Consider the following 20,410-nt stretch of genomic DNA (forward strand, 5'->3'; position numbering starts at 1 on the left):
TTGTAACTGTAAGTAGGCAATACTCCAAATATTTTGCCAAATGGTAGTTTAAGTATACTGAAACATATCACTCATCCAGGAAGAAGAGTATGAGGAAACTGTGTCTGCTGCCTTTACAGAGGGGGATCCAGAAAGGCCTATAGAGGTAACATCTTGATATGTTACTGATAGTTCTCTTCTCATTCACATTTCTTAACATTCTGGTGGAATATAGAGTGTGACATTTAGCCTACACTGAAGTATTAACACATTCTCATCCTTTTTAACAGGGCATGGCTGGGCAGCAGCAGGAGGGTCCCTCAACTTCCACTGCACAGATTGACACAGTGAGATGGATGTTCAGTAAACACCAGAGGTTCATTCTGTGGAATTCATGTGTAACTGTATAATTTAATGTCTTTATGTTTTCCCAGTTACCAGTAAAAGACATTTACAAAATTCACCTGCTGAAAAAAATTCAAAAAACCGACAAAGAAATGCAATACTCGGACCGCCAGATTAGGAGGGCAGACCTAGAAATTGAAATACTGGAGCACAAGTTAGAGGTAGGTGCATGGTCACAGCTGAATTATGTTAATTATGTTAACTATTGGAACATTAACTAAACTAGCCCTTCTATTTGTAGGAAATAAAGAAGACTAAATGAAATTTGTATTATGTCTTTATTTGACTGCTGTGGTGGTGGTGATGATGGTGATGATTAGTCTCTGAAGTGGTTATGGCATATGGTGTCTCTGACTGCTCTGCCGTCCTGCATAGCTGGCAGGTGGATGGGGTCATCATCAAGGTCTTCGATTTGTAGGGCAGGGTGTTGCTCTCCTCTAATAGTGGCAATATTATGAAGAACAACACATGCCACAATAATATCACAGGCCCTCTCAGGGGTCACCCTAAGGTGACGTAGGCACTGGAAACGGGCTTTCAGCAGGCCTATGGATATCTCCACCCGGGCTCTCGTCCTGCAGTGAGCCCGGTTGAAGTTCTGTTGGGGGCCTGGTTCAGGGTCAGGGTAAGGGGTCAGCAGCCTAGGTTGGCATGGGTAACCCCTGTCACCCAGCAGAAGGCCATCAAACTCTCCTGTAATGTATAGTGGATACATTAGAGTATATTAAATGAGGGAGACAAGTGAATTATATTGTGCAAATCTTTAGGCTGCTTACCACGTTGCAGTCTGTTGCTCAGGTTAGACTCGCGATAAATCCTTGAGTCATGAACAGACCCAGGCCACTTGGCCACCACATTGGAAATGATGTATGCAGCATCACATATGATCTTGACAGTGCAGAGAATGACAGATGTTGAACTATGATGCACTCTTTAACATTTTGAAACAGTAGTCAATCTTCATGTACCTGCACATTTATACTGTGAATTGACTTCCTATTCACATAATCTGCTTCATTATGTGACCGAGCCGTGATGGGGATGTGTGTGCCATCTATGCAGCCAATCACACTGGGAAATCCTAAAAGAAATTAAAATGACTAATCCCAGTATGAGGTTGCAGCACAATGTCATTAACAGAATATAATTTAAAATTCATTGAACGGATCTCTACATCATTCACCTGCAATCCTGTGAAACTCCTCCTTGATGGCTCTGACAGGTTTATGTCCAGGGAAAACAACGAAGATGGATAATAGCCGTTTCAGGGCGAGGCACACTTTTCTGACCGCCCTGCATACAGTTGCCTTACTCAGGTGCTCTGCATCTCCAACATTATACAAAAAACTCCCATTTGCGAAGAAACGCAGCGCAACACACAATATCTGTTGGGATGTGAGAGCATGGCTACGGTTGGTAATGTTGCAAATGTAAGGACGGATTAGGTTGTGTATGTAGATGATGGACTGTGACGTGAAACGGTACCGCTCAAAAAGATAATTGTCTGGAAATGCGAGAACATCTATGCGCGGTCTGATAACCATCTCCCGACGAATATTTAATTCTCTGCGCAGTAATGCTGCACCTTCATCCACGGGATCGTTGTCAAACGGACATGCCATGTTAGTGGAAAAAGTCGCCACCTACTGTGCCTATGGCCTAATATAAGCCTACTGACTGATTTTTTTAAATAACAGACGGCAGAACTTTGCTACGCCAAAACTCGCCTGCTGACTCAATGAATGAGTAAATCAAATACCGTGTGTGGCTGAAAGAGGGCGGAGACAGAGAGAAACTCGAGGTTCATTGAGAAAAACCTGCTCCCGACCAGGTTAGGTTCATAGAGACTGTTACTACGGTTACTGACCGAGAGCTTAAGTTACCTCTCTCTGTGAAACAGGCTAGAGTTACCCCTCTTTCTCTGGTTTGAGTTACCTCCCTTTGTGAAACGGAAAACTCAGAGTTTCCCTCATTTCAGGGTTAACAGACTCAGAGTTTTCAATAAACCTGCTTTGTGAAACGGACCCCTGGTCTGACGAAATGTTTGATATTTTGTGTTTTACGCACATGGGCGTGGCAAAATGGCTCCATAGCGCCCCCAGAAAATTTCAAAAAGGGGTCCCCATAAAGGTTACTCTGACGTACACATATGGATTTTGGTAGGTATATATAGCAGGTCAGGATGCACAAAACAGCCTTTTGCACCCATACCTCAAACCCAACAGGAAGTCATCCATTTTGCTTTGAATTTCAAAATAAGGCTTGTTTTTGGTGATTTACAGTGGTCATACGTTAACGAATTCCTCGTAGGGACTTCATCTGATCCTTTTCAAACTCAGTCAGTGTATTGACAACACACTGGACATTCAAAGTTATTACAAGCTTGAGTTTTCATCAAAGGGCGGGGCCTTGGCGGGGGGGTCGAAGGCCAAAAACAGAAAATCATTGTAACTCCCATACACAATGTTCAATGTTCTTCATATTTTAAATGTATGATAACAGCCCCTGCCTGAACACAACTACATGAAAACATTTCCCATCGGGCCTAGAGCCCCCTACTGGAAACAGGAAATGACATGTTTTACTCTCCAAGCTTCTCCTCCAAGGTGGTAAGACACATCAACAACAAACTTTGGCCAGGAAAGCCTTAAGACCTTGATCAAGATTTGTGAAGAACACGGTGAGGTTTCAACAGACGTCGTGACCCTGGTGCCGTGGCGAAGATAACCTTCGCCATGATGCGTCGCCTAATATCAAGGCTTTGATAACGTGGCTGTACTTCATCATCTCTGCACCAAATTTCATATGCTTGAGTCCCGCCCTGAACAGAGTCATTTTTTCATGATAGCTATAGTGCCACACACTGGTGACAGCCTGTATCAACCCTCATATGCATTGTCCAATCTCCTCACAAATTTTTCATGAGGGTACTGCCCTGAACAGATCTGCATATACATTTTCACTCACTCTTGGCACCACCTAGTGGAAAGAGGCAGTAGTAACTCTCATATACATTTTTCAATCAGCTTCAAATTTCATTTGCTTGATTAAAGTCTCGGCCTGAACAGATCTACATAGGAATTTGGGTCATGCTGATAGCACCACCTACTGGTTAACAGCTCCTGGCTGCAGCACATGCTGTGGCTCATGCACACCCTGGTGCTGCAGCACGCCCCGAGGCTGCCTCACACCCTGTAGCCGCGACACTCCCCAACGTGGCCATGGGTGCGAGGGCCCGTTCATCGCCGCTTGCGGCTGTAACTTGTCTGCTGTTTTTCATGTTCTCTGTGTTCAAATGTCTATCAGTGTATTTTTCTGATGATTGAATCAGAGACAACATGAATTTCTGACATGAAAATAGACCAATTATTAAAAGAAGCCTGAGAATAAGAACTTCATTGCTACTGATTTCTTTGCTGCAGTAAGACTTGTTTATTATACTGTTTCATGACAGAAATACAAATGATTTAATCAGCATAGTTAGAAACAGAGATAGACTTTTTATATTGCCTGTTAATAATGCTTATAATCGAGAGAAAAGAATAAACACTGTTCTCTTAAAAAACTAAGAAAGGGACATTCTCTGATGATGTTTCCATTATGAGGAACTTATGGACGACTTAGAGGCCAGAACAATCCAAAGTGAGAAAAGAAGTGACACCCTGCAACCAATCAGAGTCAAGTGTTGACAGGTGACAGGTGACGAAATAAAGATTAAGTTTATTCACATGAACTTAATCTTTATTTTTGTTTTTATTTTTATTGAATCATGAAGACACGTTAACTTGTAGTTTTGGTTCACATCTCACTGAGGTTAAGTGAAGACGTTTTACAAGAACAAGGATTCAGCTAAAGGATGTTTCAGAAGCACAATTTTCAACTACATGCACCATTTTTATGGTAATTTGTGCAAATTTTATGAGTTACATTTTATACATGCAGAGACTCTGATTTTGATGGGAGGGTCTGATACTACCACTATGAACTATTTTGCAGTGTTTAACACCTAAATACACTTAAAGCCTGTTTGTCCCACTGAGACTGTTGTTATAATCATTAGTGGTCTGAGGGCTCCTCCTCTGGTGGCTTCATGTTACAAGTGTTCAGGCACTGAGGGGTTTTTGTTCAGCTCTGCTGATGGTTTGTGTTATTGTGTCTCTTCTGGCACAGTAATACACAGCAGTGTCTTCAGTCTTCAGACAATTCATCTGCAGATACAGCTGCTGTCTGCTGTTGTCTCTGGAGACGGTGAACCGGCCTTGAACTGACTGAGAGTAGTATTTGCTGCTACCACCATCATCAGCAGCGATCCATTCCAGTCCTTTTCCAGGAGCCTGTCTGACCCAGTTCATCTGATAGCTGCTGAATGTGAATCCAGAGCCTGTACAGGTCAGTCTGTGGGATTCTCCAGGACGTTTAACCACTGGTCCAGATTCTGTCAGAGTCTGAGCATCAACACCTGGAGAGAGGATAAAAACATCAAGTGAAATCAGCTGCTGACAGATATATACGCTATGTAACATGAATATAGTGATGATCTTCACCTGCCCAGCAGACAGTTATCAGCAGCAGTCCTGTCCTGTAGTCCATCATGTTAAACTGTGTGTCCACTGTTCTCTGTCCTCCTCTCTGCAGTCACATAAGTAGAGGAGGAAGACATCACAGTTTGCATTGACTCCTCCTCACAGAGAGAAACTGGCCCACTTTAACATACCTCACCTCTCGTGCATTAAAGTTAGTGAAACCAATCCAATGAAGGTAAGATATGCTTGGTAATTGAATATGCTTAGAGAAACAAACAGCCTCCATCACAGCTTTCCATGAATGGTTTTCATTTGTTCCTGAGCACAAAGGGTTGGAATATGAATGTCTCAGGAAGGTGACAGAAAAGAGGGCGGGTTCGGTGGTCCATGACTTTAATAAAATGGCCTAAAATTGTAGCTTGTGTCCTTCGTTCTTTTCTGGCAGCTCATTTTCAAAACAGCATGGAAGATGTGAAGAGCGTTGCACTCAGTGGGAGCAGTGATGATTTGTGTGTAAAGCTGTGGAACAAACTGGTCTTTGCCTTGTGGGCTCCTGTTCAGTGTGTCAAGATGACCAGTCGGATGAACTAAAAACGCCAGGTCTGCCAACCAGAGAGGGTCACTCGGTTCATGAAGAGGTCGGTCCTTCTCTTTCAAAAATTGGTCGATTTCTGATCTCAGGGAATAAAAACCGCTGCAGCACAGAGCCGCGACTTAAATACTTATATATTCATACAGTAACTGAACCAGCTGAGAAGGAGAATACACCTTTCTCTCCTCACTGACGATCTTTAACTCATGGTTCAGCAGTTTAGAGCCTGTTTTTATCTTGACGATTTACAAAAGTGTGAGACGGGGAGCTATAATGTTTATGTAGTTACATTATCAGATGGTAATTTCTGCCCCATCCCATAAAAACAGAAACAAACTGTTTCTAGGTATCACAAGATGAAGCTTCTCTCTGATTCTTCTGTACTGATGTCGGCTGCAGTAAAGGTGAAACTAGATCTGCTTTGATTCTTTGAAATATTGAACTCTCTGATTCTGTGAGTTACATAAACATTTATCTTATCTACTAATCAGAGAGTATTGTCTTTATAAAGTTAACATTTAGTGAGGTAGAGATCTTCTGTCCTCTCTCTGACACAAACACGCCCTTAAGTACAAGTTACATATATTTGCATATTTTCGAATAATCTCAGTTTAATTTGAATCAGTTGGAGTTTCTGTTTTCTTCTTAAATGAACATAAACGTCATTTTTTATTTGTTCTGTTTTTATGAAATGTCACCATCTAGATGGTTAATATGTCAAACTTGTAGGGCCGCTCTGATTTGAGTCATACAGTGAAAATGTGTTTAAACTTGTAAAAGTTTATGTGGAGATGTATTTGTAGGTTTATGTAGAAAAACAGAATATAATGTGATAGAGCTTTTTAAAGTACAGTTCTCTGTTCAGTCGTATTGATGATGTATTTACATAAATGCAGCCGTTGCTGTGAGTCATGATGAACTGTCCCAACATGCTGACAAACACACTTTCATTGATCAAATGTGCGTCAGTGTTAATTCTTCATTGTTGAAGGGGAAATGTTTTTAAAGCCCGACATGCTTCAGTGCTTCTCGTACAGCGATCAGGGTTGTTTAAAGCCTGTTTGTCCCACTGAGACTGTTGTTATAATCATTAGTGGTCTGAGGGCTCCTCCTCTGGTGGCTTCATGTTACAAGTGTTCAGGCACTGAGGGGTTTTTGTTCAGCTCTGCTGATGGTTTGTGTTATTGTGGCTCTCTGGCACAGTAATACACAGCAGTGTCTTCAGTCTTCAGACTGTTCATCTGCAGATACAGTTGCTGTCTGCTGTCGTCTCTGGAGATGGTGAACCGGCCTCGAACTGACTGAGAGTAGTATTTTTCGCTACTATCAGTTTCAATCCAGGCGATCCACTCCAGTCCTTTTCCAGGAGCCTGTCTGACCCAGTGCATGCTGTGGCTGCTGAATGTGAATCCAGAGCCTGTACAGGTCAGTCTGTGGGATTCTCCAGGACGTTTAACCACTGGTTCAGATTCTGTCAGAGTCTGACCATCAACACCTGGAGAGAGGATAAAAACATCAAGTGAAATCAGCTGCTGACAGATATATACGCTATGTAACATGAATATAGTGATGATCTTCACCTGCCCAGCAGACAGTTAACAGCAGCAGTCCTGTCCTGTAGTCCATCATGTTAAACTGTGTGTCCACTGTTCTCTGTCCTCCTCTCTGCAGTCACATAAGTAGAGGAGGAAGACATCACAGTTTGCATTGACTCCTCCTCACAGGGAGGATAAACCTGGATCAGAGTTGATCTGTTCCTTTAATTTTTCACAGAGTTTGATGTAAAGTTCTGATAAAACTCAAAATCAAGCAGCCAAAGAGACATTTAGTATTTGTAGGTCAGTGTTTTGATGGATTAGTAGTTTACATCATCAGACCAGGTGACATAGGAACATGGGCTTGATTTGGACAAATGAACCATCATCAGTCGTTGTGTTCATGTCACATAAGACAAATCAAGTAACCTGTATCAAACTCAGTCAGTCCTAGACTGCCCTCTAGAGTTTGAAGAACACTTTGTAACACGACAAAATTGTATCAGTGCAGTTATTATAGAATGTTTATGTAGTTTAATGTTAGAGTTGGTACTGTATTGGCTGCAGAGTCCTTGTTGGAAGGTTTAGAAGGTCCGGGCTCCTCAGCAGCAGCAGAGCTACAGAAAACATGCTTTATGTAAAACGTGCTGTGAACTCCACTGACAGCCTGATGTGAAGCTTTTATAGCCAGTAAATTTGATATTGAAACATTATTTTATTTATGTTCAAATTGCAAACAACCAAAAGCATCATTAATATGATTCTTAATGTCAAATTTAACATTCACGGACAATATAAAATGTGTTTATTAAAATCAGCGTTGCTGTAACAATGAAGATGAGCACTAACGGAAACTAAAGGAGCAGCCATGAATAGAAACTAGAAACCAGCAAGAGGAGAAGACACTTTATGTCCTTATAAGGCAACACACAAGGAGGCTTATTTACATCCATGGGACAGTAAAGTTTATTAAAATGTTTTCTCTCCGTCTCACAGAAAGAGTTGGTGAAACTTCAGTCATATCAAACGTAATGAGATTGATGTTTAAATCACATGTTTTATGTCCTAAATAATAAACACCACCATGACTTTGGCTAAAGACCGGTTCAGTCTCTAATGCACGTATGATTCTGATAACTTATCAGTTTGATATTTTTTAGTATGTTCTCAAAAAGGAACTGACTTTCAGAGACGAGGAACACTGAGCAAAGTAATCAACCTCATTTGTATAAGTTGTTGAATGCTTTAATATTTAATAATGTATCGTGGAGTTTGTTACTGTGACAACATAAACTATTTTATCAGTGATTGGAACATTGTCTATTATTTCCAATGTTCTAAAGACTGTTTCTGTTGTTGCTGTAACAGTGAACTGATGTTGAAATCTTTGGTGGTCTGAGGGCTCCTCCTGTGGTGGCTTCATGTTAGTGTTCACAAGGGGAGAAACTGTTTTTATCGATGATACTTGGTGCTCAAATATTGTAAAAGTTAATAATATTTCCCAGATGTCAAGTTTTTAAAGTTCAGATTTCAGCATAAAGTTATCAGCACTATCTTGTTGCTGCCGTTTACATTCCCCCAAACAACAAATCCAAAAAGAGTGCAACAGAATTATAATTTTAATTGTGCTAATGAACCAGTGTATTAGTATCTAAATAACTCAAATATGACAATGTATCTTTTTCTATTCTACTTTAAACAATGTGTCCTTTTGTTCTGTGTGTTGCAGGAATGGGCTAAAACATTGAATCATTGTGGAACTCTGTTGTGCAATGACAAATGAATGATGTTGAATTCTTGATGGAAACGACTTTAACATTCAGACGAATGAGATTAAACAAGACTTCAACATTGAATCTATAATAAGAATTTACATTATGGCACATCAGTATTACAAACATATGTTCCAACTGTCCCCAGTGATGGTTGTAAACAGAGGAAGTAGTTTTTGTACGACTCTCCTGTTATTGTCTCTCACTGTGGCTCTCTGGCACAGTAATACACAGCAGTGTCTTCAGGCTGCACATTCTGTCCGTTTAGAGTCACTGTGTTGCTGGAAGAGTCTAAGTCGATACTGAACTTGTTCTTCAGTGAATCTTTGTAGTGAGTGTTTCCAGTGTATTTCATTCCAATCCACTCCAGTGCTTTCCCTGCAGGCTGTCTGATCCAGGCTGTCCAGTAGCCGCTAAGAGAATAAGAGACCTGACAGGTGATGGTCAGACGTTGACCTGGCTGCACAGTCACAGAGGCTGGCTGTGTCAACTGTTCACACTTCACACCTGTTAAAATAAAGAACATGTTTTGTAAGAAATGATCAAGTTAAAGTGCAAAAGAAGAACTGTTGACTTTGACAAATCCAGAGAGACTCACATCCAGCTGCCAACAGCAGCAGCAGAGCTACAGAAAACATGCTTTATGTTAAAGTGACGTGCTGTGAACTCCACTGACAGCCTGATGTGAAGCTTTTATAGCCGAGTAACAAGGAAGCTCACTGAGTTTGCATAGAATCAAACATATGAAGCATCAGTGTTGCTCTGACTATATGAAAGCATGACTGTAAATCACCTCTGCTTTACATATGATACATCTGAGTTTTGCATTGACTCCTCCTCACCAGAACGTACAGCTGGAACAGACTTGATCTGTAACTAAAGTTCCTCGAGATCAAGCAGCCAAGGGTCATTTAATATTCACCAATCAGCCATAACATTATGACCACTGACAGGTGAAGTGAATAACATTGATGATCTCGTTACAATGGCAAGTTTAAGAATGTGAGCGACTTTGATAAGAGCCAAATTGTGATGGCTGGATGACTGGGTCAGAGCATCTCCAGAACTGCAGCTCTTGTGGGGTGTTCCCGGTCTGCAGCGGTCAGTACCGACCAAAAGTGGTCAAGGAAGGAAAACAGGTGAACTGGTGACAGGGTCGTGGGCAGCCGAGGTTCATTGATGCTCGTGTGGAGTGAAGGCTGGACCATGTGGTCCGATCCAACAGAAGAGCTACTGTAGCTGAAAGAGCTGAAAGAGTTGATGCTGGTTCTGATAGACAGGTGTCAGAACACACAGAGCATCACATTGTTGTGTATGGGGCTGCTTAGCCGCAGACCGATCAGCTGTTTTTTTTATCAATGAACTTCAACTCTGCGATCATTATTACATTTTTATTTGTTATATTTTACATTTAGTCTAATATAAGTTGTAGAGGCCTTTTTGCTGAAGACATGCTGAGACAACTGAAAGTTGATGGTTGTAAATAGAGGAAGTAGTTTTTGTACGACTCTCCTGTTATTGTCTCTCACTGTGTGTCTCTGGCACAGTAATACACAGCAGTGTCTTCAGTCTTCAGACTGTTCATCTGCAGATACACCTGCTGTCTGCTGTTGTCTCTGGAGATGGTGAACCGGCCTTGAACTGACTGAGGGTAGAATTTGCTGCTACCATCAGCGTAGATGTAAGCGACCCACTCCAGTCCTTTTTCAGGAGCCTGTCTGACCCAATGCATATTGTAGTCACTGAATGTGAATCCAGAGGCTGTACAGGTCAGTCTGTGGGATTCTCCAGGACGTTTAACCACTGGTCCAGATTCTGTCAGAGTCTGAGCATCAACACCTGGAGAGAGGATAAAAACATCAAGTGAAATCAGCTGCTGACAGATATATACGCTATGTAACATGAATATAGTGATGATCTTCACCTGCCCAGCAGACAGTTAACAGCAGCAGTCCTGTCCTGTAGTCCATCATGTTAAACTGTGTGTCCACTGTTCTCTGTCCTCCTCTCTGCAGTCACATAAGTAGAGGAGGAAGACATCACAGTTTGCATTGACTCCTCCTCAGGGAGGAATATCATTTGACTTTTATCTCTGTTATTTTCAGTTCATCAGACTGAAGCAGTAAGTTCTTCTCTTGTTTGACACCAGAAGATCTGCTCCCATATAAACCTCTATCAGGTGTTAACTGCCCGTGATGTTCTTTCATTATAGATCTCACTGTCGACATGTGTGGGAGGTTTTGTCTCCTTTGTTTCTGGGTATCTGCCCAGAGTTTAGATTGGTATTGAAAGCTTCATTTGTTGTAGTTTGAATAATAAAGGTGACTTCTGGTTCAGTTTCCAATGCTCACATGATTCTGATAATGATCAGTTCTATTGATGGAAACATAAGAGTTCTTTCATGAAGTCTCAAGTTTTTCTTGCTGCTGTAACAGTGAACTGATGTTGAAATCTTTGGTGGTCTGAGGGCTCCTCCTGTGGTGGCTTCATGTTAGTGTTCACAAGGGGAGAAACTGTTTTTATCGATGATACTTGGTGCTCAAATATTGTTAAATAATAATAAATAATAATAAAAGTTAATAATATTTCCCAGATGTCAAGTTTTTAAAGTTCAGATTTCAGCATAAAGTTATCAGCACTATCTTGTTGCTGCCGTTTACATTCCCCCAAACAACAAATCCAAAAAGAATGCAACATAATTATAACTTTAAGTGTGCAGATGAAACAGTGTATTAGTATCTAAATAACTCAGATATAACAATTTCTTTTTTCTTTTTCTATTCTACTTTACAAAATGTCCTTTTGTTCTGTGTGTTGCAGGAATGGGCTAAAACATGTAATCATTGTGGAACTCTGTTGTGCAATGACAAATGAATGATGTTGAATTCTTGATGGAAACGACTTTAACATTCAGACGAATGAGATTAAACAAGACTTCAACATTGAATCTATAGTATGGATTTAAGAGGGGTGCTCCGATCCTGAGTTTTCAGGCCAATCACCGGATGCAGGATCTGCCGATGCCGATCACAGGGTCTTTTTGAAGCCCTGGATGGATTGTGTAGCTCTATTTATTGTTTTAACATGATCTATTCATTTATTTGACAAAATTGTATATAATGTCTTAAAATTAAGAGATGAGAGAGAACCGTGTACTGCCAACTGTTTATTTAAACAGGCAGGTAACATGCCCAACATATTGGTCCTGCTCTTAGAAGCACTCCTATTCTCATATAAATACAACGAAAAAAACCTGAGTCCATCCGGATGAGACTGCCCACGGCTCAGCCGCTCGGGTCTTATATACTCTTAATTCATTCATAAATTCATTCTTAAATTGTTATTTGGCTCTCTATGACAAACAGTGTCCAACAGTTTTATGTAAGCATAAACATAGATATAATAAAAAACCCTGGATAACAAAAGGTTTACAAAATGCATGTAAAAAGAAAAACAAACTGTATAGGGACTTCTAGGGAAATCTAGAACAGAGACTGCTGGAAAACGATACAAATTGTACAAAAATAAGTTAACCAACATATTGAGAAAAGCGAAAAAGGAATATTATAATAAGATTTTACATGTAAATAAAAATAACATTAAGGGTACATGGAACATTCTAAATAATGTAATAGGGAACAAAATTAGATCAACAGATCTACCCAGTCATTTTGTAAAAGACAATAAGGTGATTAAAAACATGAATGAAGTGGCTAATGAATTTAATTCTTTTTTGTAAGCATTGGGCCTAGCTTGGCTAATGACATTACAAAAAAACATGGACAAACAGGAAGTAGTTGGAAAGGGGAAAATAAGGTGCTGCAGTCAATGTTTCTAGGAGAGGTGAGTGAAAGTGAAATACTATCTGTGGTAGCTAAAACAAAAAACAAGACATCAACTGATAGTGATGGAATTGACATGAACATAGTAAAAAAGACTATTGATTGTATAATTAAACCATTAAGTTATGTTTGTAATCTTTCATTTAGAACTGGTGTTTTTCCAGATAGGATGAAAATAGCTAGGGTCATTCCACTTTTTAAAGCAGGAGATAAACACAGTTTTGACAATTATAGACCAGTATCAAGGCTATCACAATTTTCAAAAGTACTAGGAAAATTGTTTGTTCAAAAATTTGATAGTTTTATGGAAAACAATAATTTATTGAGTGAGAGTCAATATAGTTTTCGGAAAAACCGGTCTACAGGTCTAGCAATAATGAAAATATTAGAAGAAATCACAACAGCAATTGATAGACATAAATTTACAATAGGGGTATTCATTGATTTAAAGAAAGCATTCGACACAATAGATCATTCAATTTTAATCTCTAAGTTAAATACATATGGTGTGAGAGGGGTTGCTCTAAACTGGTTAACTAGTTATTTAAACAACAGACAACAATATGTGCAATTTGCTGGTAAAACGTCAAACTGTATGAAAATAAAATGTGGGGTTCCACAAGGTTCGGTTTTGGGGCCGAAACTTTTTATTTTATATATTAATGACATTTGTGAAGTTTCAAAGTTATTGCATTTTGTTTTATTTGCAGATGACACAAATTTCTTCTGTTCAGGAGATAATTTAAAAATGTTATCTGAAAATATTGAAAATGAAATGGTTAAACTAAAATCTTGGTTTGATGAAAATAAGTTCTTGTTAAATAAAAAAAAACTAAGTTCATGATTTTTGCTAATAAAAGAAAGGATGAAGTCTTATTATCTATTGATGGAGTTAACATTGAGAAAGTACCTGAGTTTAGATTTTTGGGAGTTATAGTGGATGAAAAACTGACATGGAAATCCCATATATCATATGTTAAAAAAAAAGTGTCTAAGAATATTTTTATTTTGAACAAAGCTAAGCATGTTTCAGATTGTAACACAATGACAATGTTGTACTGTTCACTTATACTGCCTTACTTTATTTACTGTGTAGAAGTGTGTGGTAACACGTATATAAGCAATATAACGCCATTGTTTTTATTACAGAAAAGAGCACTTAGAATTATGCATTAAGTTGAATATAGAGAGCACACTAATAGATTATTTATTGAGTCAAGATGATTGAAATTCAAAGAAATAATAGAATAGCAGACATTATTAGTTGTGTTCAAGGCTAAAAACAGAGTATTGCCAGAGAACATGCAAAAACTGTTTGTGTTTGCCTCAGATGATGATCATCACAGAAGGAGATTTGATTTTAAGCATCAAGTTGCTCGGACCACTTTAAAACAAATGTGTGTTTCTGTTGTTGGTGTGAAACTTTGGAATTCTCAATAGGATTTATAAGGTTGTATAAATATCTTTCAGTTTAAAAAAATTTACAAATTAGACAATATGCAAATGAAACTTAACTTTATTTCTTTTGTGCCTGTAATTTTTTTACTTTATAGGTTATTTTGTTTAATGATGTTGTAACCAAGGGTGTAGATAATGGTGTAGGTTATTGGAAATGACAGACCATCTAAGATGTATTGTGTTCTAATAAGGGGCAGATAAATAACAAGAATTATATTCTTCTTTCTGCTCCTTTCCTTTCCTTTCCTTTTCAGACATGAAGGGCATGGATTTTTTATTTGAAATGTGTATTGTGGATTTGTGTACCGGTTTTGTGGTATGTTGTGCATTTTTCATGAAAGGAAGGAATAAATAAATAAATAAATAAATAAATAAATAAATTAGGCACGTTCATGCACTGTACAACAGATAAGGGGGGGGCTCGGGGGGACACCTGTTTTTCTTGGCCAGCTGCCCACCCTGCACCTGGCTTTTACACTGAGCCCAGCGAGTTTCTCAGCTTAGGATTCTATTTTTAAAGTTTTAACACTTTAGATTATAAAAACTTAGTTTAAAACATTTGACTTTAAAACTTTAACTTTAAGACATTTGACTGTAAAACTTTAACTTTAAGACATTTGAGTGTAAAACTTTAAGGCTTTAGACTATAGAAAAGTTAACTTTAAGACATTTTAACTATAAAGGCATTAGACTATAGGAAAGTTAATTTTAAGACATTAGACTATAAGACCTTTAACTTTTAAAACATTTCATTTATAAATCTTATGGATATATAACTTCAACTCTAAAACATTTGATTATAAAGTTTCAAAAATGTTTCCAACATTATGATGACTTTGGCATCACAAGTAAATAATACAGTCCTGTTCTTTTGTTCTGTAAAGCTGAGGCAGTTTGGTGCATGTTTAGAGGGTGAAAGGTGGTGGTGGTGGGGGGTGGAGATCAGTGTCTCTCTAAGCTTATTTATTTGGCATCAATGGCACATTTTTCTTTATAAATATAAGCATCTCTGCATTTTTGGCAGACCGCTTCTTCCTCTTGTCATCAACACTATCCCCTGCTGTGCTGAAAAGTCTTTTGCTATCTACACTTGTGCATGGTGCACCGAGGTAGGCTCGTGCTGCTTGTGCAAGAGCAGGGAAGCGACTTTTATTGTCCTGCCAAAAAACAAGTGGCTGCCGGCTTCGTGGGATAACTTGTTCCAATAGGCAGAGGTTCATCTGTGATGATGTTGGGCTGACGATGCCGCCGCCACCATGTTCCCCATCTTCATCCGACAATTCAGCATACATAGCATGCTAGGACCTAGCTCGTGGTACTTTCTCTGGGGGCTTGGAGCCACTTGCTTCTGAACTCGCCTGACTATTCTGTTGCTCCGTTTGGGCAGCTAGGACTTCAGAAAACAGCCCACGTATCTTTGGCTTTAGTGTGTCGGGAAAATATCTCTTTAGACCTTTTTATTTAAAAAAATGAATGTAAACAATAATTTTATGAATTTTGAAGATTGTTCATAAGTCTCGTTTTGATTTGTCATATTTTTATCAAAGCAATGAATACGTTTTAATTTACATTGCTTCTGAATCTAAACATTTTCAATAGCCTACTCATTTTGCTTGCTTTCTTTCCTAAGCGCGACATAAGCACTGGACACACACAAACGCACATGCGCTCATGAGGTTTTCTCACCTCGGATCTAGGACTGTAGCGATGGTATACAGGCGCTCAGATTCAATGTCCCTAAATCTCCTCTGGACTGCTTCCAACAATGTGGCTCTCGATGTTTTTACTTCATGGTCAGAATCTGCAGTTTTTCTCAAGACGAGTTAAAGCTCTGATGAATGTTATCACATCTGCAGCAGATGCCGTTAATGAGCTGATCTGTTGTGTGAGCTCTTCAAAGCCTGTTGATAGGCTGACCCAGTTGTTTCTGGATACTTGGAGTGTTCGAAATGGCCAACGATGCGTCTTTCAGAGGCTATTAAATGCTTCAAATGTGATGCTTCATTGTGACGAAACTCCTTCGGCAACGGGAAGCTGGAGTGTACGCTCCATGTACGGCAGGCTGGGTAAATCCGTATCCCTCATGGCCTTTTCCATGTTCTTGGCATTATCTCTTAGAATAACGTGCACTTTTTCCTTCGGTATCCCTGTTGCTCGTAACATGTCACTGAATGCAACTGTGGTGTGTGACCTGCAGAACTCTTGAGGATAAAGAACAACTTTGTTTAGTTTGAAGTTTTGATCAATAAACTGCCCAGTTAGGCTCAACATGGACATGAGACACACACTCGAACTCCAGATGTCACTTGTGAAACTTATCAAAGTGATCTTGTTCTTCATAAGGCTGTCGATAAGCGTATAGATTGTTTGGTATAACTGCGGCTGGCGTACATCTGTGAAATATTTACGCCCCGGCAGAGAGTAACGTAGATCCATGTATGACATGAGTCATCTGAGCCCCTCGTCTTTCACAACTGACAGCTGCTGGTGATCAATACCATTATTTTGGTGGATTTCTTTCTGACCTTGCTCTCTGGTTGCTGTCATTGAAATGTCTCTGCTGCAGATGTTTGAGTGAGTCGTGGCAGTGTTGCTGATGCCAGCTGCTCTCTCTCCTTAGTGCTACAAGCTCACTTTGAATACTCGTCATATTCTTTGACGTGACTCAACCTCAAACGTCTGAGATTTGTGGTGTTGAATGTTATCGTTTGCGTTCCCCCACGAGGTACTAACTTGGAACACACCTTGCAAATGACTAATTTATTATCTTCTTCAGACACCAAGTAAAACCGCCAGACCAGTGACGCCATTTTAGTGTCGCTTAGAGAAATTGTTTTTTTGCATCATCTGATCAGCTCTTATGATCGGCCTTTAATACAGGCCACTGATCAAACCAGTTAGTATGTATATCGGCTGATCACGATCGGTGGCCGACCAATTGGGGCACCGTTAGAATGAACATGACAGTTAATCACAATCAGTATTGCAAAAATGTGTTCCAAGTGTCCCATGTGGTGCTGGCAAATAGAGGAAGTAGTTTTTGTACGACTCTCCTGTTATTGTCTCTCACTGTGGCTCTCTGGCACAGTAATACACAGCAGTGTCTTCAGTCTTCAGACTGTTCATCTGCAGATACAGCTGCTGTCTGCTGTCCTCTCTGGAGATGGTGAACCGGCCTTGAACTGACTGAGAGTAGTGTTTGGTGCTACCATCACTGCTTATATCAGCGACCCACTCCAGTCCTTTTCCAGGAGCCTGTCTGACCCAGTTCATCCTGTAGATGCTGAAGTCTAATCCATAGGCTGCACAGGTCAGTCTGTGGGATTCTCCAGGACGTTTAACCACTGGTTCAGATTGTGTCAGATTCTGAGCATCAACACCTGGAGAGAGGATAAAAACATCAAGTGAAATCAGCTGCTGACAGATATATACGCTATGTAACATGAATATAGTGATGATCTTCACCTGCCCAGCAGACAGTTAACAGCAGCAGTCCTGTCCTGTAGTCCATCATGTTAAACTGTGTGTCCACTGTTCTCTGTCCTCCTCTCTGCAGTCACATAAGTAGAGGAGGAAGACATCACAGTTTGCATTGACTCCTCCTCACAGAGAGAACCTGGGTTTAACTTGGATCTCAGTTACTGTTTAATGAAACAGGAGAATGAATGTTCAGTGTGATGAGTCGTTCCTCTCATGTTTCAGTTTAATTTGTGTGATATGTTGACTAAAGCATTTTTAATTGGTTGCTCTAAAGTCATATTAAAACCAAAATATCAAAGTCCATTGCAATATTACATAAGACAAAAGATGTTCTCAACGTAAATTCATTACATATATTGTGTCGTTCTTTCATACTTCCATACGTTACATATTGTGTGGAGGTTTGGGGGAAAACCGATGTTCTTGCTGCAGAAGAGAGTGATCAGAATTATAAACAGAGCTGATTATCGAGAACCAACAAATAAATTATTAATTCACAGGCACTTAAATTCAGTGAGCTTGTAGACTTTACAATAGCATCACTCATGTACAAAGCATTCAATAACACGTCACCAGACTGTATCCGGAGGCTGTTCCAAACAAGAGAATGTCAGTTTGAACTGAGAGGGACCTGTATGTTCACAACAACAAGAACAGAACAAATGTAAAACAAAGATGTGTTTCAGTATATGGAGTAAATGTGTGGAATGGCGTAGAAATGGAAATGAAAGTGTGTAATATTAAAAAAATATTTAAAAGCAAGATGATCAACAAATATCAAAATGAAGTTAGAGTATCAGAGTGAACATAAAATGTGTTTGGGATCTTGGGTAGACAATAGGATTACATAACTTAGCTCTATATTTAGCTTGTTACTTTTTTTTTATTACTTGGTAGAATTTAATGGAAGCTGACAAGAAAAATAATGAATGTTAAAAGGGTAGGTGTCATAAGCTAAGGCTTCAACCTACACCTTTTCAGTCCTGTTTTGATTGTTTACCATATGTTGTCAATGCCAGGAGCATCGACTCATTCAGTTTTTGTTTTGTCTATTTATTATTTATCTACCAGTGCATTGTACTATTAGAAGTCAGATAATGACCGAAATGAACTAAACTAAACTTCACGTTCTGGAGCTCAGGCTGCATGATGTGACGACTTTGACAACAATTAATCAGTTTGAAAGTTTTGCCAAAGTGAGTTTTTCCAACAAATCAAACCTTCAGAGTTTTTCTTTCTGTTGTTTATTTTCTCACTGAGTTCTCATCAGTTTTATTTCTCAGAACATCATTAGGAAAAAAACAGCAGGAATAAATGTGTAGAAAACATTTGTGGATATTAATGAAGCTTTAACAACAAAGTGAGGAAACGTGTGTAAGCCCTCAGAACATAGATGCCATTTAACCCCATGTTATTTAGTCAAAGACAGAAATTCCATCTTTAATGTTTCATTTGTTTCATGGAAACCTTTTTGAGACAGAGTTGTGAAGAGAAATAATGTCACTATTTCACATGTTGACACTTCACTGTATATTAAATATCTTTTTATACATTATAATCTTTGACTTTTCCTGTTTCTAAATATGTCTGTTCTGTTCTTAACAGTGAACTGTTGTTATAATCATTAGTGGTCTGAGGGCTCCTCCTCTGGTGGCTTCATGTTACAAGTGTTCAGGCACTGAGGGGTTTTTGTTCAGCTCTGCTGATGGTTTGTGTTATTGTGGGTCTCTGGCACAGTAATACACAGCAGTGTCTTCAGTCTTCAGACTGTTCATCTGCAGATACACCTGCTGTCTGCTGTTGTCTCTGGAGACGGTGAACCGGCCTTGAACTGACTGAGAGTAGAATTTGCTGCTACCACCAGTGTGTATCCAGGCGATCCACTCCAGTCCTTTTCCAGGAGCCTGTCTGACCCAGACCATCTGATAGCTGCTGAATGAGAATCCAGAGCCTGTACAGGTCAGACTGTGGGATTCTCCAGGACGTTTAACCACTGGTTCAGATTCTGTCAGAGTCTGAGCATCAACACCTGGAGAGAGGATAAAAACATCAAGTGAAATCAGCTGCTGACAGATATATACGCTATGTAACATGAATATAGTGATGATCTTCACCTGCCCAGCAGACAGTTAACAGCAGCAGTCCTGTCCTGTAGTCCATCATGTTAAACTGTGTGTCCACTGTTCTCTGTCCTCCTCTCTGCAGTCACATAAGTAGAGGAGGAAGACATCACAGTTTGCATTGACTCCTCCTCACAGAGAGAACATCTCTTCGTATTGACCAGTCATATTTGATCATCATGTTTCCTTTGTTCTAACTGCAGTATGGTCGGGCAAAGCAAGAACACTTCATGTAGAAAATGATCATTTACAGTTTCCAGTTTCTGGAACATAAAAGAAAGCTTCCTTTTATTCCTGAATATAAAACAATTCCATTTTTCACTACGTGTTTAATAACAGGCTGTAGAATTGAATCTAGAATCTAATATTTCCAGCCGCTTTGATTTGAACAGGAGTCACTCGTAATATTCGTCTGTTGTTTTTAATGTGTTTGAATGTGTATCAGTGTATTTTTCTGATGATTGAATCAGAGACAACATGAATTTCTGACATGAAAATAGACCAATTATTAAAGGAAGCTTGAAAATTAGAACTTCATTGCCACTGATTTTTTTGCTGCAGTAAGACTTGTTTCATGACAGTATTACAATTAATAATGATAATTAATAATTCAATCAGCATAGTCAGAAACTGAGATAGACTTCTTACATCACCTGTTAATAATGCTTACAATGGAGAGAAAACAGGAAACTATGTTATTCTAA

The 20,410-nt window shown here is 39.3% G+C and overlaps 1 protein-coding gene across 1 annotated transcript; it reads right to left on the minus strand.

The window, feature by feature from the left end:
* Positions 1–700: 700 nt before the first annotated feature.
* Positions 701–2,006, minus strand: LOC138603252 (putative nuclease HARBI1). The gene is made up of 4 exons (XM_069674944.1): positions 1,568–2,006; positions 1,353–1,465; positions 1,161–1,272; positions 701–1,077 (listed from the first exon to the last, which is right to left on the minus strand). Exons 1-4 carry the CDS (start codon positions 2,004–2,006, stop codon positions 701–703), a joined length of 1,041 nt encoding a protein of 346 aa, XP_069531045.1.
* Positions 2,007–20,410: the final 18,404 nt, after the last annotated feature.

The sequence above is a fragment of the Semicossyphus pulcher genome, unplaced genomic scaffold (genome assembly GCF_022749685.1).
Source record: "Semicossyphus pulcher isolate SPU_LCO1_2020_fin unplaced genomic scaffold, fSemPul1.0.p SCAF_23, whole genome shotgun sequence".
NCBI lineage: Eukaryota > Metazoa > Chordata > Actinopteri > Labriformes > Labridae > Semicossyphus > Semicossyphus pulcher.

Coding starts and splice junctions, on each gene's coding strand:
- LOC138603252 (XM_069674944.1), bottom strand. CDS start 2,006: ATGGCATGTCCGTTTGACAACGATCCCGTGGATGAAGGTGCAGCATTA. Junction 1,466..1,567: donor GGAGTTTCACAGGATTGCAG/GTGAATGATGTA, acceptor AATTTCTTTTAG/GATTTCCCAGTGTGATTGGC. Junction 1,273..1,352: donor TTCACAGTATAAATGTGCAG/GTACATGAAGAT, acceptor TGCACTGTCAAG/ATCATATGTGATGCTGCATA.